The 15,060-nt window shown below is 43.0% G+C and overlaps 2 protein-coding genes across 5 annotated transcripts in view; one reads left to right on the plus strand and one right to left on the minus strand.

Moving 5' to 3' along the window:
• cars2 (cysteinyl-tRNA synthetase 2, mitochondrial) overlaps positions 1–15,060 on the plus strand; it is a 78,668-nt gene that overhangs the window by 19,215 nt on the left and 44,393 nt on the right. For 3 of the 4 annotated variants that reach the window (XM_048532452.2, XM_048532450.2, XM_048532448.2), the window contains 5 exons: positions 1,096–1,213; positions 1,304–1,375; positions 5,346–5,451; positions 9,528–9,611; positions 14,211–14,340. In XM_048532452.2, the coding sequence (XP_048388409.1) occupies positions 1,160–1,213; positions 1,304–1,375; positions 5,346–5,451; positions 9,528–9,611; positions 14,211–14,340 (446 nt within the window). In that variant the 5' untranslated portion in view covers positions 1,096–1,159. The remainder of the gene's footprint in view (positions 1–1,095; positions 1,214–1,303; positions 1,376–5,345; positions 5,452–9,527; positions 9,612–14,210; positions 14,341–15,060) is intronic. The other variant, XM_048532449.2, reaches the window with a different exon arrangement.
• The window catches only part of naxd (NAD(P)HX dehydratase), a 68,522-nt gene continuing 66,220 nt past the window's right edge, over positions 12,759–15,060 (minus strand). The window contains exon 10 of the mRNA XM_059646444.1: positions 12,759–13,912. Coding sequence (XP_059502427.1) covers positions 13,870–13,912 — 43 coding nt within the window. The 3' untranslated portion in view covers positions 12,759–13,869. The remainder of the gene's footprint in view (positions 13,913–15,060) is intronic.

Below are 15,060 nucleotides of genomic sequence, written 5' to 3' on the forward strand. Positions count from 1 at the left end.
GCAATCCCAGTCAGCCCAGCAAAATCCCTTCAACATAACATCAGTGGAGCGGCGCCAAAATTTGGGCTAGCTGCCCCAGGCATAAGTTTAAATTCTGACACCTGGAACACCAGTTGTTTCTACTCCACCAGCTGGTAGACCTTTAAACTGCCAACCTTCCCTAAAAAAGCTTTTCCTGGACCCGGCAATCCGCATTTTCTTCGTATTTCTTCAAATATGGAGTGATGCTTGATGAGCAATTGTTTTTGTTTCATTACTGTTTCCACTAGCCTTGAGGAAAAAAAGCCTTGTCTTCCATCATGGTCCTTGACTGATCTGGTTTCTTACTTTGAAACAGAGCCCAGGAGAACTTTTGTGGTGTTGATTGCAAACGCAATGGGAATAAATTAGAAAAAAATAAAGAAGTTAAAAAGTTCAGAATATCTGTTTCTCTAACTCAGTCCATGCTGGCATCTAGGCTCAAGGGAGATCTCCACCACTTACTCTGGATCTACCAATGTAGGGGTCGCCCCACTTCAGGTGCCATCTTTTTGCCACTGAGCCCACAATTGCCCCATAATCAAGAGTCCCAGCTCTGCTGCCAGGTCGCGCCATTGCCGGGTCACAAGTCCCGCTTTGGCTGCAGATGTCGCATATTTATTATGTCTGTAATGCCAGCATATTTTTTTCTTCACTTCTCTAATTTTTTCTGTTCTCTAAGAAGGCGTTGTAATGCGGTGATTGTAAACTTTTTATTGTACTCATTTGAGTGTATGTGACAATAGAGTTAATTCAATTCAGTCAGCTGGTTACTAATTGATTACCTGATGCTTTATTGGTTTGCTCCCAACTTGTAACCTACTCCCTACTCTGCCACTCTCATCCTATGGAGAAATGTAAAATTCAGCTCAATAAGATGATGGTCTCTTCTAATTGAGGTATAAATAAATGGTCAAGCAAGAACCTGCATTCACACCCAAATCTGGACCAAGACCTCATAACTAGACTGATTCCCTTCACCTAGAAATAACCCTTAGATTATTTGCCCTACATGCATTGCACATATTTGAAATTGGAATAGCTATAATGTTTTCACTCCTGTGATTTGTTTTCTAGCTCCTATGTTCGATTTGACATCCTAAGAAGAATACTGACCAAGATCTTTGACATCGATGTCATTATGGTGATGGTTATCACAGATATTGATGACAAAATAATTCAAAGGGCCAACGAGGTAAATTACCAGGATTGATTCTCGGGAAGCATTTAGTCTGAAACAATGGAAATTAAAATTGTAAACTAACTATTATTTTCCCAATTACAGTTGAATATTTCACCTACAGTACTTTCGCGCTTCTATGAAGAGGATTTCAAACAAGATATGGCATGTTTAAAGGTATAACAAATGTTTCCTTTTGCAATGGTAACACACCCATTTGAATAGCTCCTGACCATTCATAAGCCTTTTAAATTGAATTGAGTAGGCTTCTTAGAACAGAGGAGGTTAAGGAGAAAGTCTTGTCACTGGCAAGTGATGATAGCAAGATGAAAAACATTTAAGATAATTAGTAAAGAACCATAAGGAAAATGAGGCTAATTTCTTCGACACAGTAAATTGTCATGTTCTGGTATGTAGAGCTTAATAAGTAGTGGTAGCAGATTCATTAATAACTTTACATAAGGAGAATTGGATACATTTGAGAAAAGCAGATGTTTGGGGAAAAGCAGGGGAGTGGGATTAATTGGATGACTCTTTCAAAGAGCCATTGCAAACAAAAGCTGAATCTGTATATGTTATACGATTTACATTTTCAACTGGTTAACAAAGTGTCTTGGTTTGTGAAGCAGTTACTTTGGAATGATTGCTTATAGTTGTATTATATAAAATGTGGTTATCAAACTTGGACTAGAGATGGGGAATTGGGCAATAGTAAGCATCAGCGAATAAAAGAGCAGGAACTATATTGCAGTTCAAACATCAACTGAAAAGGGAGAAATGAAGCAAGTTTTGATTCGTGGGAATTGGTGACAGAGAAAAGATTTGTGCTGAGGGTAAAGAAATGACTTGGATGCTTGTAACACCTTCCATGACCTCAAGACATCCCAAAGTGTTCTACAGCTACTGAAGTACTTTTGAACCATTCTAATAAAGAAAACGTGGTGGTCAGTTGCATGCACAGTAAGTTCCTACACATTGTACACGGGGATTGGGTTTAATGCCTTTTCCAAATGACAGCACTTCCAACAATACTGCACTCGCTAAGTACAGGCCCTCCAACAGTTCACTTCCAGTGGCACTTGCTGCTTTTACTGGTAATCTCAAAGTTCAAAATAAGCAGAGCCATATGCTGTCACAGGATAGGGGCTGTTTTAATCCACTTGTGCATGAGAACATCTCCAGCTTTGCCAACCTATCTTCATAACTCATCATCTTCTGTGGAGCCATTGTCATGAATCTTTTCTGAATCCTCTTCATCACCTTCACATTCTTCCTAAAGTGCAAAGCCTGAAATAGTCACAGATCTCCACATGAGTCTGAATGTTTTCTTAAAATTCATCATAACCTTTTTGCTTTCATGCCCCATACCTCCATATATAAAATCTGGTTGTCTTTTAACCACTTTCTTAACCTGACTTGCCTGCTTAACAATTTTTACACACAAACCACTCCAACCCATCTATTTCCTCATTTTGAGTTAATCCCTCTATTTTATGTGGCTTCTTGTCCTTCCTGCCAAAATGTATCATATCACTTTGACATCTGTCTTTTCTCCCGAGTTTGTATATTGGGAAGACCTCTTTTTGCTCCAATTACTCATTTTTTTCAAGCACAGTAGCTTTGACAGTGTTAATGGGATACTCAAACCTGTGTGTTGGCAGGTACTAGTTCTGACACAGACTGTTGGACTTGAGGATATGTGTCTTGTATCCTCCATGAGGCTGATGCCAGCTCCATTTTATACCTCTTCCTATTTTTCTTTCTGCTGCCAATTTCGTGTCACCTGGTTTACACTATTGCACAAAGTTAAACTTGGAAAGTTGAACAGTTGACAAAATGTGAGGCTGGATGAACACAGCAGGCCAAGCAGCATCTCAGGAGCACAAAAGCTGACGTTTCGGGCCTAGACCCTTCATCAGAGAGGGGGATGGGGTGAGGGTTCTGGAATAAATAGGGAGAGAGGGGGAGGCGGACCGAAGATGGTGAGAAAAGAAGATAGGTGGAGAGAGTATAGGTGGGAGCAGATGCGGCGGAGGCGGAGGAATTGGGAATAGGGGATGGAATTTTCTTATCGTGGGAGCAGATGTCCCACTTCCTACAGACTAAGCGGGTGGCCATGGGCACCCGCATGGGCCCCAGCTATGCCTGCCTCTTTGTAGGTTACATGGAACAGTCCCTCTTCCGCACCTACACAGGCACCAAACCCCACCTCTTCCTCCGGTACATTGATGACTGTATCGGCGCCGCCTCTTGCTCCCCAGAGGAGCTCGAACAGTTCATCCACTTCACCAACACCTTCCACCCCAACCTTCAGTTCACCTGGGCCATCTCCAGCACATCCCTCACCTTCCTGGACCTTTCAGTCTCCATCTCAGGCAACCAACTTGTAACTGATGTCCATTTCAAGCCCACCGACTCCCACAGCTACCTAGAATACACCTCCTCCCACCCACCCTCCTGCAAAAATTCCATCCCCTATTCCCAATTCCTCCGCCTCCGCCGCATCTGCTCCCACGATAAGACATTCCACTCCCGTACATCCCAGATGTCCAAGTTCTTCAAGGACCGCAACTTTCCCCCCACAGTGATCAAGAACGCCCTTGACCCCATCTCCCGTATTTCCCGCAACACATCCCTCACACCCTGCCCCCGCCACAACCGCCCAAAGAGGATCCCCCTCGTTCTCACACACCACCCCACCAACCTCCAGATACAACGTATCATCCTCCGACACTTTCGCCATCTACAATCCGACCCCACCACCCAAGACATTTTTCCATCCCCACCCCTGTCTGCTTTCCGGAGAGACCACTCTCTCCGTGACTCCCTTGTTCGCTCCACACTGCCCTCCAACCCCACCACACCTGGCACCTTCCCCTGCAACCGCAGGAAATGCTACACTTGCCCCCACACCCCCTCCCTCACCCCTATCCCAGGCCCCAAGATGACATCCCACATTAAGCAGAGGTTCACCTGCACATCTGCCAATGTGGTATACTGCATCCACTGTACCCGGTGCGGCTTCCTCTACATTGGGGAAACCAAGCGGAGGCTTGGGGACCGCTTTGCAGAACACCTCCGCTCAGTTCGCAACAAACAACTGCACCTCCCAGTCGCAAACCGTTTCCACTCCCCCTCCCATTCTCTAGATGGCATGCCCATCATGGGCCTCCTGCAGTGCCACAATGATGCCACCCGAAGGTTGCAGGAACAGCAACTCATATTCCGCCTGGGAACCCTGCAGCCATATGGTATCAATGTGGACTTCACCAGCTTCAAAATCTCCCCTTCCCCCACCGCATCCCTAAACCAGCCCAATTCGTCCCCTGCCCCCACTGCACCACACAACCAGCCCAGCTCTTCCCCTCCACCCACTGCATCCCAAAACCAGTCCAACCTGTCTCTGCCTCCCTAACCTGTTCTTCCTCTCACCCATCCCTTCCTCCCACCCCTAGCCGCACCCCCATCTACCTACTAACCTCATCCCACCTCCTTGACCTGTCTGTCTTCCCTGGACTGACCTACCCCCTCCCTACCTCCCCATCTATACTCTCTCCACCTATCTTCTTTTCTCTCCATCTTCGGTCCGCCTCCCCCTCTCTCCCTATTTATTCCAGAACCCTCACCCCATCCCCCTCTCTAGGCCTAGGCCTGAAAAGTCAACTTTTGTGCTCCTGAGATGCTGCTTGGCCTGCTGTGTTCATCCAGCCTCACATTTTGTCATCTTGGATTCTCCAGCATCTGCAGTTCCCATTATCTCTGATACTAAGTTGAACAGTTGGTTCGTATTTTCGAAAAAAAGTGCTAAATTTTTGAACTCAGCTATGAGACGAGATCATGTGATGTATGTTTGTAAAGGTTTCCTAAAAGGGAATTTGGTACAGTCTGTTCCATTTTGAAATTGTTTTCAGATCAAATACACATCCTCCTGACAAATTGACAGGATCCGAAGAGGGCAGTAATTTATTGGAAGAAGTCACAGAAATGGTACCAAAGTGATTATTCTCAATCCACCCCTACCTGAACTTTACGTTTGACTTACTCTTTGATATCTAACTGTGTTCCCAAGCCATTATAATTCTATTTGTGAGGCAGTGTGGGAGCTCGGTTTCATCAAATCCTGAACAATGTTTCTACTTTTTTTTAGGTCCTTCCACCCACTGTTTACCTGCGAGTGACTGATAACATTCCCCAGATTGTGGCATTTATAGAAAGAATTATTCACAATGGCCATGCGTATTCTACCTCCACAGGTGAGTTTCTGCAGTGACAACTGTCCTATTACTGAATGTCTGTTGTGCTTTTATTAATGATTTTATGACTGAGATGGGAGGATTGTACTGTTTCTCTCTGGTGCATTACTGCACTGGCCATAAAATAATTCAAATGCATTTGTGTCTTATACATTTTGAAAGGATGGAGAGCTGAAGATGGAAGTACCAAGTGATTCTGGATTAAACAAGACACATTGCTGTTGTTACAGTCATATCATAGGCCACAAGACTATTTAAAAGGGTTGTGAAGGAATCACTGTTTTGACGCAATGATTGTAAAGGAGTGATAATATACTGTAGATCCAAATTGGGATGGTGTGTGTCTTGAAGTGGAACTTGCAGGTTATGGTTTCTAAAATATCACCTATTAATCTCTTCATTAATTGTGATATCAGATTGGGATGGGAGGAGAGGGATACTGCGTAATGGTGTAAGTTAGTTTTAGAGCTAGAAAGACTCTGAAATTGTATGTAGTCCAACATTTGTGGCAAAAGTGTTGTAGTTACAAGCGTTCACATGAAACATGTCTTTGTGGCCTTGACTATTTACAGTGCAATATATCTCCTTATTTGAAACATTCTTCCTTTGTTAATGCTTGAATTATACTAACTTTGGTTGACCTGTTACATTAAAAGCTCTAATAAATAAAAGTCTTGTCTAGCAGTTTTCTCCATGTGGTGATATGAGTATAACTTTTTAAAATGCTGTTGATGCCTGTCAGAACCATAACAGGAATGATGACACAGTTGTGTAGTTTAAGACCAGTGGAGGACACTTGTATCACCATTTTGAGATAAATTTGATTTGCAAATAAGTGCTAGTTAAGCCATCAATGTTGTGAAAAGAGTCTGAAGTCATGTTGATATACTTCTTTCCAAATAGTGAAGTGGAAGTAATAAAACAAAATATTGCTGTGATTTCCTTTCAAAATGAGAAGGGGCTTTGGTAAATTAGATAGAGAGGTAGTGTTTCCACTGACAGGAGGTTTAGAGCCTGGAGGATATAGATTTAGAAAATTAACAGACAAAAAATCTATTGGTGTCCTCAGAATTATTCTTTATAGGGTGACTTAGGAACGTAGAACTTAGGAGTAGGAGTAGTCCATTCAGCCCTTCAAGCCTGCTCTGCCATTCAATAAGATCATGGTTGATCCGTTTGTGGTCTCAACTGCACCTTCCTGTTTTCCCCCTATAACCTTTGACTTCATTGTCAGTCAAAAATCTAACATTATTTTGAATAAATTTAATGGACAAGCCTTCACTGTTTTCTGTGGAAGAAGAATCACCCACTCAAGGGAAAAAAAAATTCTGTTTATCTCAGAACATGGAACCTCTTATTCTTAAACCGTGCTCCTTACTTCTGATTCACCTATAAGAGAAAACATTTTTTCAGAAATGACCCTACCACGTGCCCTCAGGATTATTATCAGTTTCAGTAAAGAGCACTTCTCATTCTTTTAAACTCTATTGGGTAAAGATCCAACCTGTTCAATTTTTCTTCAGAAATAAGATCAACGCTTCATCCCAGAAATGAATGGAGTACAGTTTTTCTGAATTGCTTCCAATGCAGTTCTACCCTATTTCAAATAAGGAGAACAAAATTGTAAACAGTCGTCCAGATATGATCCCACTAAGGCCCTGTACAGCTCCCTATTGTTATATTCCATTCTTCTTGTAATATGCGTCAGTGTTCCATTTGCCCTCCTAATCATTTGCTGCAGTTGCATACTAACTTTTGTACTTCATAGGTCAAGCCATTTATATTCCCTGTGCCACCCAGTTCCGTAATCCATCTCAATTTGAATAGTGTACTATTTCTTTGTTTCCTCTCAAGGTTCATACTTTCTTACATTATACACACATCTGTCAAATTTTTGCCTACTTGCTTAACCTAACTATCTTTTGGAGCCGCTTAAATCCTCCTTGGTACCTGTTCTGCTATAATAGGCAAGTCTGGCAGCAGTGCATAACGTTTGATGTTCAGTTCTTTGATATAGATTGTGAATAATTGAGGCCTCAGAATTCATCCCTGTGACATCCTGTTAGTTACTATTGTCAACCTGTAAAAAGTACATTTGTCCCCCTGACTGATCTCTGTTAGCTAGAAAATCCGTTATTTGTAGTAATATATTACCCCTTCAATCATGAGATCTTAATTTGCATAGTAATCTTTAATATGGCATCTTTTCAAATAACTTGTTGGAAATCTAGGCGCACACATACACAATTTGGATGTTCACCTTCCTTAAAAATCTCTAATAATTAAGCATGATTTTTCTTTCCCATAACGATGTTGGTTCTCTCTCATCATACTGGCCCAGATTTTCCATTCAGGATCTGAAATTCTACTACCAAACTTGAACAGAGAGAGAAAAAAAGTAACTTGCCTTAAGAGGGATCCTCTCTACAGTTTTCTGCCAAGTGCCTTCCCAGCTGAACTAGCATAGAGGAATCCAGAAATCCATGAAAAAGTTTCAAAGCATATTAGTGTGGAAATCACACTTCATTTTTCAGAAGTAAGTGTCATATGCTGTGATGTAAAGGCCTGTAGCCACCTGGAAACCTGTTGACAGAAGCTAAATATGTAAGGTAATTGTGAGAATATGCTGGCAGGAGGGTGAGGGATATCAACCGGACAGGGGTTCTGGAAGGGGGAGGTGGCAGAAGGTGGGAGAGGGGTTAAGGTGGGAGGTTAGAGAGGTATAGGATGGGAGAGGATGTGTGGGATTGGAGATATAAGGTGGCAAATGGATGTATGGAGATAGAAAGGAGAAGGGCCAGGTGAGTGAGATGTTTAGGGGTCGTCATGGGGGATGGCGGGGTGGGAGTCGGGGTGGAGAATTGCAGGTAAGCTCATGAGAGCAAGGGATTGGATCCATGTGAGTTGGGGATCTAGCTCCTTGTTTCCAAGGGCTGGTAGGACGGCAGATTAAGGCTAGGCTAGTTACCAGGTTAGGTGGTACTCAGTGGCAAGTTCAAGCGTAAGAGTCGTGGGTCAGGAGGTTGGGGGTGCCTGCTGAGGTAGATTGTGTTAGATCTAGTGGGGTTGGGGTGAGGCGTTCAGAGAAAGCCTGTCCTTAGGGTGGTGTTTAGAGTTTCAGGGGAACAGTGTGCAGGGGAAAGGATGAGCATGGCAGGTCTGGGGATGCCAGGATTTGTGAAGAATCAGTAGTGACCCAGGGTTCAGTTTAACTGTTTAACCAGGGGTTGAAGCAGGTTTTAATGCATTAACTTCCTACATAGCTATTTAGCTTAAGTCAGTGGAACCCTTTGAAGACTTTGATTCCAGTTCCGGTTATGGAATTTTTTCAGAGGGCTGCAGGCATTGCCCCAAGGAAATTTCAGTTTTTGGAACAGTTCCCATGAACTGAGCTGCATCAGGGCTTCCATAATAACCCAAAGCAAAATCCCAGTCTATGCTGCTGAAACAGCTATCTTCCTATCTCAAAATCTGGGCCATTGTGGTGTTCTGTATATTCTTGTATAATCCCCTTAGTAACAGATTTTAGCATTTTCCCTGTGATAGATGTTAGAGTAATTGGCCTATGATTTTTTGTGTCCTGTCTTCTTTTCTTCTTCAGTAATGGGATGATGTTAGCAATTTTCCAATCTGCAGGACTCTTCCAGAATTTTGGCAATTTTGGCAGATTAAAACTTTTGGCTCTACTACTTTGTAGCCACTTTTTTAAAGATGCAAGGTAACTCTGAAAAAAAATCAGATATACACTAGAAAAAGAAGACATTTACAGAGCTGTGAGGATAGAGTGGGACGGTGGGATTATTGGATATCTCTTTCAAAGACCCAGTACAGTACAGACATGATGGACCAATTGCCTGTACTTGTAGGATGGTAGATTAAGGCTATGGCAGTTACCAGGTTAGCCTATGGTTAACATCATTCTATATCAGCAGATACAAGCATCTCAGTACCATTTTGCCCTAGTGTAAACAAAGCATTAAATTTGTGATCTGTAAGTAAACTCTTAAGCAAGCCTGTCATAATTTCAGAACATGATTTTTATTTACTTATCTAAATACTTTATTAAAACATTTCAGGAAATGTGTATTTTGACATCCAGTCTATCGGTAGTCAGTATGGGAAGTTTGTTGGGATATGTGCTGACACAGCTGGAGAAACAAGTATGTATTTACAATTGTTCATGTTGTTAATGTTTTGACTTTATACCTTTAACATTTTTCTTTCGATCATGATCAGCATTTCCATGAATAGACTGAGCCTCAGGCTGAAAGCTATGATTCCCTGTGCTGTAAGAGTTTATGCCACCAGGTTTGACAGTTATCCCCAAATATTAAGTGGTGATGTCCCCAAATTCCCTCTCATTTCAGAAAATGGCAACAATGGCTAAACAATCAAACAGTTTTATGTAAAATAAAAGTAGTGCATGGATCTACAGTAAAGGATTTACCTGCACATTGCACAACTGAGCTGACAGTGTAAAAATACAGTGTATGTTACTCTCGCAGCACTTCTGAGTGTGTTCTTCGAAATCCATCTCTAAGTGTAAGACTTTTTCTGTGCTGCAGACACTGTTTGTGGAAGATGCTAGAAGACAGATTTCTATAAGACATTACCTGGAATATAATGAAATGTGAGGCTGGATGAACACAGCAGGCCCAGCAGCATCTCAGGAGCACAAAAGCTGACGTTTCGGGCCTAGACCCTTCATCAGAGAGGGGGATGGGGTGAGGGTTCTGGAATAAATAGGGAGAGAGGGGGAGGCGGACTGAAGATGGAGAGAAAAGAAGATAGGTGGAGAGGAGAGTATAGGTGGGGAGGTAGGGAGGGGATAGGTCAGTCCAGGGAAGACAGACAGGTCAAGGAGGTGGGATGAGGTTAGTAGGTAGGAGATGGAGGAGTGGCTTGGGGTGGGAGGAAGGGATGGGTGAGAGGAAGAACAGGTTAGGGAGGCAGAGACAGGTTGGACTGGTTTTGGGATGCAGTGGGTGGAGGGGAAGAGCTGGGCTGGTTGTGTGGTGCAGTGGGGGTAGGGGACGAACTGGGCTGGTTTAGGGATGCGGTGGGGGAAGGGGAGATTTTGAAGCTGGTGAAGTCCACATTGATACCATTGGGCTGCAGGGTTCCCAAGCGGAATATGAGTTGCTGTTCCTGCAACCTCCGGGTGGCATCATTAATGGTGTCTTGTTTCCTGAAAGGGTCTGTTTTATAGCAGTGTATCTGACTTGACACCCATCACAGTAATTGAGTCCTATCATTCAGAAAACCTGTTTGCATCTTTGCAGTTGAATTTGTTTCTAGCAATACAAGCTATGGTTGTACAATGCTTCGAAACATCTAGAGAGAAACTGTGAGGAATATTTTGAAGGGCAACCAAATGGCTTGTCAATAAAATGATTTGGAGGAGCACATTAAAAGCAGAGAGAGGAAAGTGAAGCAGTTTACAGACTGAATTCTGCAGTTTAGAACTCTGGTAGCTGACAGCGTTGAAATAAGAAAAATGGAAATATGTAGAAGACCAGAATTGGAGGAATCTAGTAAAGGGTTGGTCCATCCATTTAGATGGGATGGAGGTGTGAGGGTTATGTTAGTAAAATCAGATTTAATAAAATATGATTGCATACACCGAGCCATCATCACGGACAGACTACTCTCACCACTAGAACAAAAGAAATTTCATATGGATGTTTCAAATTCAAAAGTAATGTAATAGATATTGGAAATCTGAAATCAAACAGACAATAATAGTAGATAGAGATAACGAGGTGTAGAGCTGGATGAACACAGCAGGCCATGCAGCATCAGAGGAGCAGGAAAGCTGACGTTTCGAGTCGAGACACTTAAATAGCATTAATGGCAAGAGGCAAAGAAAGGGTGATGGTCGAAGATTGTTTTTGCGACTGGAAGCCCGAACCCCGTGGCATACCACAAGGTTTGGTAATGCGTCCCTTGCAATTTGTGATGTGCATTCATGATCTAGACATGAATATATGAAGTAACTAGGAGGAAAGGCACAAACTACAGAATGTAGACTGGTCAGGTGGATTTAACAGTGGCAACGGAATTTAACTGTGAAAGCTGTGAGGTGATAAATTCTGATGAAGGGCCAAGGCCCGAAACGTCCGCCTTCCTGCTCCTCTGATGCTGCTTGGCCTGCTGTGTTCATCCAGCTCTACACCTTGTTATCTCGGATTCTCCAGTGTCTGCAGTTCCTACTACCTCAGGTGATAAATTTTGGTGGACAATAAGGCAAAGGAGTACACAATAAACGGTAGGATCCACAGAAACACAAAGGATCAGAAAGACTTTGGCGTGCATGGCCAGAGATTCTTGAAGGCAACAGCATAAATGCATGTACTTGCCTTTATTAGTTGAGGCATTGAATACAAGAACAGAAATGTTGTGATGGATCTATATAGTTAGTTAGTTCGGCTACAGGTGGAAGACTGTGTCGCCAACTTGTGCAAAGAATTCAGTTGCACTAGAGAGGCTGAAGAGCAGATTCAGCAGAATTAACTGCATCTCTTGTGTTTCCCGCACCTCTGCCCTCTCATCCCCTTCCCCCAATAAAAATAAATACAGAATACTCCTTGTCCTCGCATATCACCCCACCAACCACCGCTTCCAATGTATCATTCTGTGTCATTTCTGCCACCTACAATCCGATGCCACAACCAAAGATATATTTTCCTCCCCACCCTATCTGCCTTTTGTAGGGACCGCTCTCTCCACAACTCCCTCGTCTGCTCCACGCTGTCCGCTAACCCCACCAGCCCTAGCATCTTTCCCTGCAACCGCAGGAAGTGCTGCATCCACCTCCATACCTATCCCCGACCTCCAGTCAAAGCACAAAACAAACCTTCCACATTAGACAGGGGTTCATCTGTACAAGCGTCGAATTGGCCTACTGTATCTGCTGCTCCTGATGTGGCCTCCACTACATCATTGAGACCAAGCAGAGGTTCAGAGGCCGTTTTGTAGAGTATCTGTGCTCTGTTCACGTCAAACGACAATGCCTTTCAGTTGCAAATCATTTTAACTCACCCCTCCCACTCTCTGCATGACATGTTCATCCTGGGCCTCCTCCGGTGTCACAATGACGCCACTCGCAAACTGAAGGAGCAACACCTCACATTCCACCTCGGGAGCCCACAGCCCAATGGCCTAAATGTGGATTTTACCAGTTTCAAAAATTCCCAAGCCGGCCTCATCCCATGACCAACCTTCCCTCTCGACCCCGCCTCCTTGACCTGAAACAGCCTGTCCATCTTCTCTCCTGCCTATCCGTCCCACCCATCCCGCTGACCAACCCCCACCACTCCCTACCTGCACTCACCTTTCACCATCCCATCTACCTTCCCCAACCCTACCTGCCTGTCTCTATTTATGAGCTCCCTTCCCCCTCCCCATTTCTGAAGAAGGGTCCTAACCCGAAATGTCACCTTTCCTGCTCCTCTGATCTGCCTGGCCTGCTGTGTTCCTCCAGCTCCACACTCTCTAACTCCAGATGTTACCTGGGCTGGGGGTGCTTCAGCTTGGCCTGGTAGGGGTTGTTTACTTTGAAACAAAGAAGGCTGAGGAGGACCCTAATACAGGGAAGAAGCTTTTCCCCTATATCGAAGGATCAGTAACCAACAGGTATAGATTTAAGTGAAAAGCAGGAGGTTTAGAGGGGATTTAAAGAAGAATTTTCTCACTCACATTGTGTTGGGTGTCTGGAATTCAATCAGTTTCAAGAGTGGTAGATGTGAGATCCATCACAACATTTAGTGTACAAGATTATGGCAGAAATGCTGGAAAACGAAGCTAAGATAGATCAGTGGGGATATAATCAGTCGACAGGCCTCTTTCCATGCTGTAAATCTACATCTTTGATTTTATCAATAGGGTCACACTGTGTAAAAGCAAGGCCGTTACGTTGAACATAGGACACTAGTTCAGCCTTAGCTGGACTATTGCATGCAGGTCGGGGTTCCACGCTTCAGGATGATATGAAGGCATTGGAGAGAGTGCAGAAAAGGTTCACCAGAATGATACCAGGGATAAAGAACCTCAGTTATGAATATTGATTGGAGAATTAGGGATTGCTTTCTTTGGACAAGAGAAAATTTAGGGAAAATTTGACAGAAATGTACAAAATCATGAGGGATTTGGACAGAGTAGATAGGGTGAAACTCTTCCCACTCACCAAAGGATCACGTATGAGAGGACACAGATTTAAATTGATTAGCAAAAGCCACAAAAATGACATAAGGTAAAAGTTTCTCAAAGCAAGTTGTTAAGGCGTGGAAAGCATTGCCTGAGACTGTTGTGGAGGCAGCTTCAATTGAGGCATTCAAAAAGGAGTTAGGTTGTTCACTGCGAGGGTACCATTGGCATGGCTCAGGAGACGAAGTGGAAGAATGGTATCTGGTGATAACATCATGGGCCAAATGGCCTCTGTGATTCTGAGGTCAGGCAACGTCTGTTGAGAGAAGATACAGTGAACATTTCTAGTCAATGATCAATCATAGGATTTGAAAGATGTTAGTAAATTTGTCTCAGCCCCAAATGGAAATGTTTCTCCTCTACTCTTATATATAGTAAACTGGAAAGCAGAGGCAATGAGGAAAGCAGGTTGGAGAGTAAACCATGTAGGAGAAATCCGCTGTTGTTCATACATTTTGATTTGTCAATGATAATGAAGTACAGATTCATGTCTGAAAATACATAAGTATTTTAAATAACTTTTGGGTTACTTGTTGATCTTGTTTTTTTGCTAGCTGCTGGTGATAAAAGGCACATGAGAGACTTTGCTCTGTGGAAAGCATCAAAGCCAAATGAGCCATCTTGGATATCCCCATGGGGTAATGGTCGACCTGGCTGGCATATTGAGTGTTCCACCATTGCAAGGTTGGTACTTGTGTTTTTTGTTGAACGTACCATGACAGAATTGACCTGGGAGTTTTACTGCTCACAAAGCAAAATCACATTCCTGATGCCGCTAACTATAGGACTCAATTTCTGATCTGGTTACAATGGTATTAACCTTTTGACTGGTCTGTTGCAATGCCTAATTTTAATAATCCATGACCATGCATCAATTGTGTCAAAATTTCTGGCTGTGAAATAACAGGAGCAAAAATAAAATAACACTGTCGTTGTAGAGTTGATTTCTGACCATAATCATTTCCTGTGCTCATTTTATGTCTCTCTGCACTTGTGCTTTTGCATGTTGTCATTCAGCAACAGTAATTTGCACATTTCAAATGCTTTTAACAAGACCTAAGAGGTTTCACAGAAGCATTACCTAACATAATTTGACATGAAGCCACACAAGAAAGTGATAGGACAGAAGACTAAAGCTTGATCTATGTTTTAAGGAGTACCCTAAGGATGTAGAAGAAGGCAGAGAGATTTTTGAGAAGGCTTTGCGTAGTTTAGCACATGGGCAGCTGAAGATATGGTCGTCACTGGTGCAACAATTGAAATCAGGCACATGCAAGCTATCAAGATTGGAGCAAATTTCAAATCTTGTGAGGTTATAGGACTGAGATTACAGAGACAGGGAGAGGATAAGTACAGTGGAGGGAGTTGCAAACAAATATGAGAATTTGAAATTTAAGGCATTGC

The sequence above is a fragment of the Stegostoma tigrinum genome, chromosome 6, assembly GCF_030684315.1.
Source record: "Stegostoma tigrinum isolate sSteTig4 chromosome 6, sSteTig4.hap1, whole genome shotgun sequence".
Lineage (NCBI taxonomy): Eukaryota > Metazoa > Chordata > Chondrichthyes > Orectolobiformes > Stegostomatidae > Stegostoma > Stegostoma tigrinum.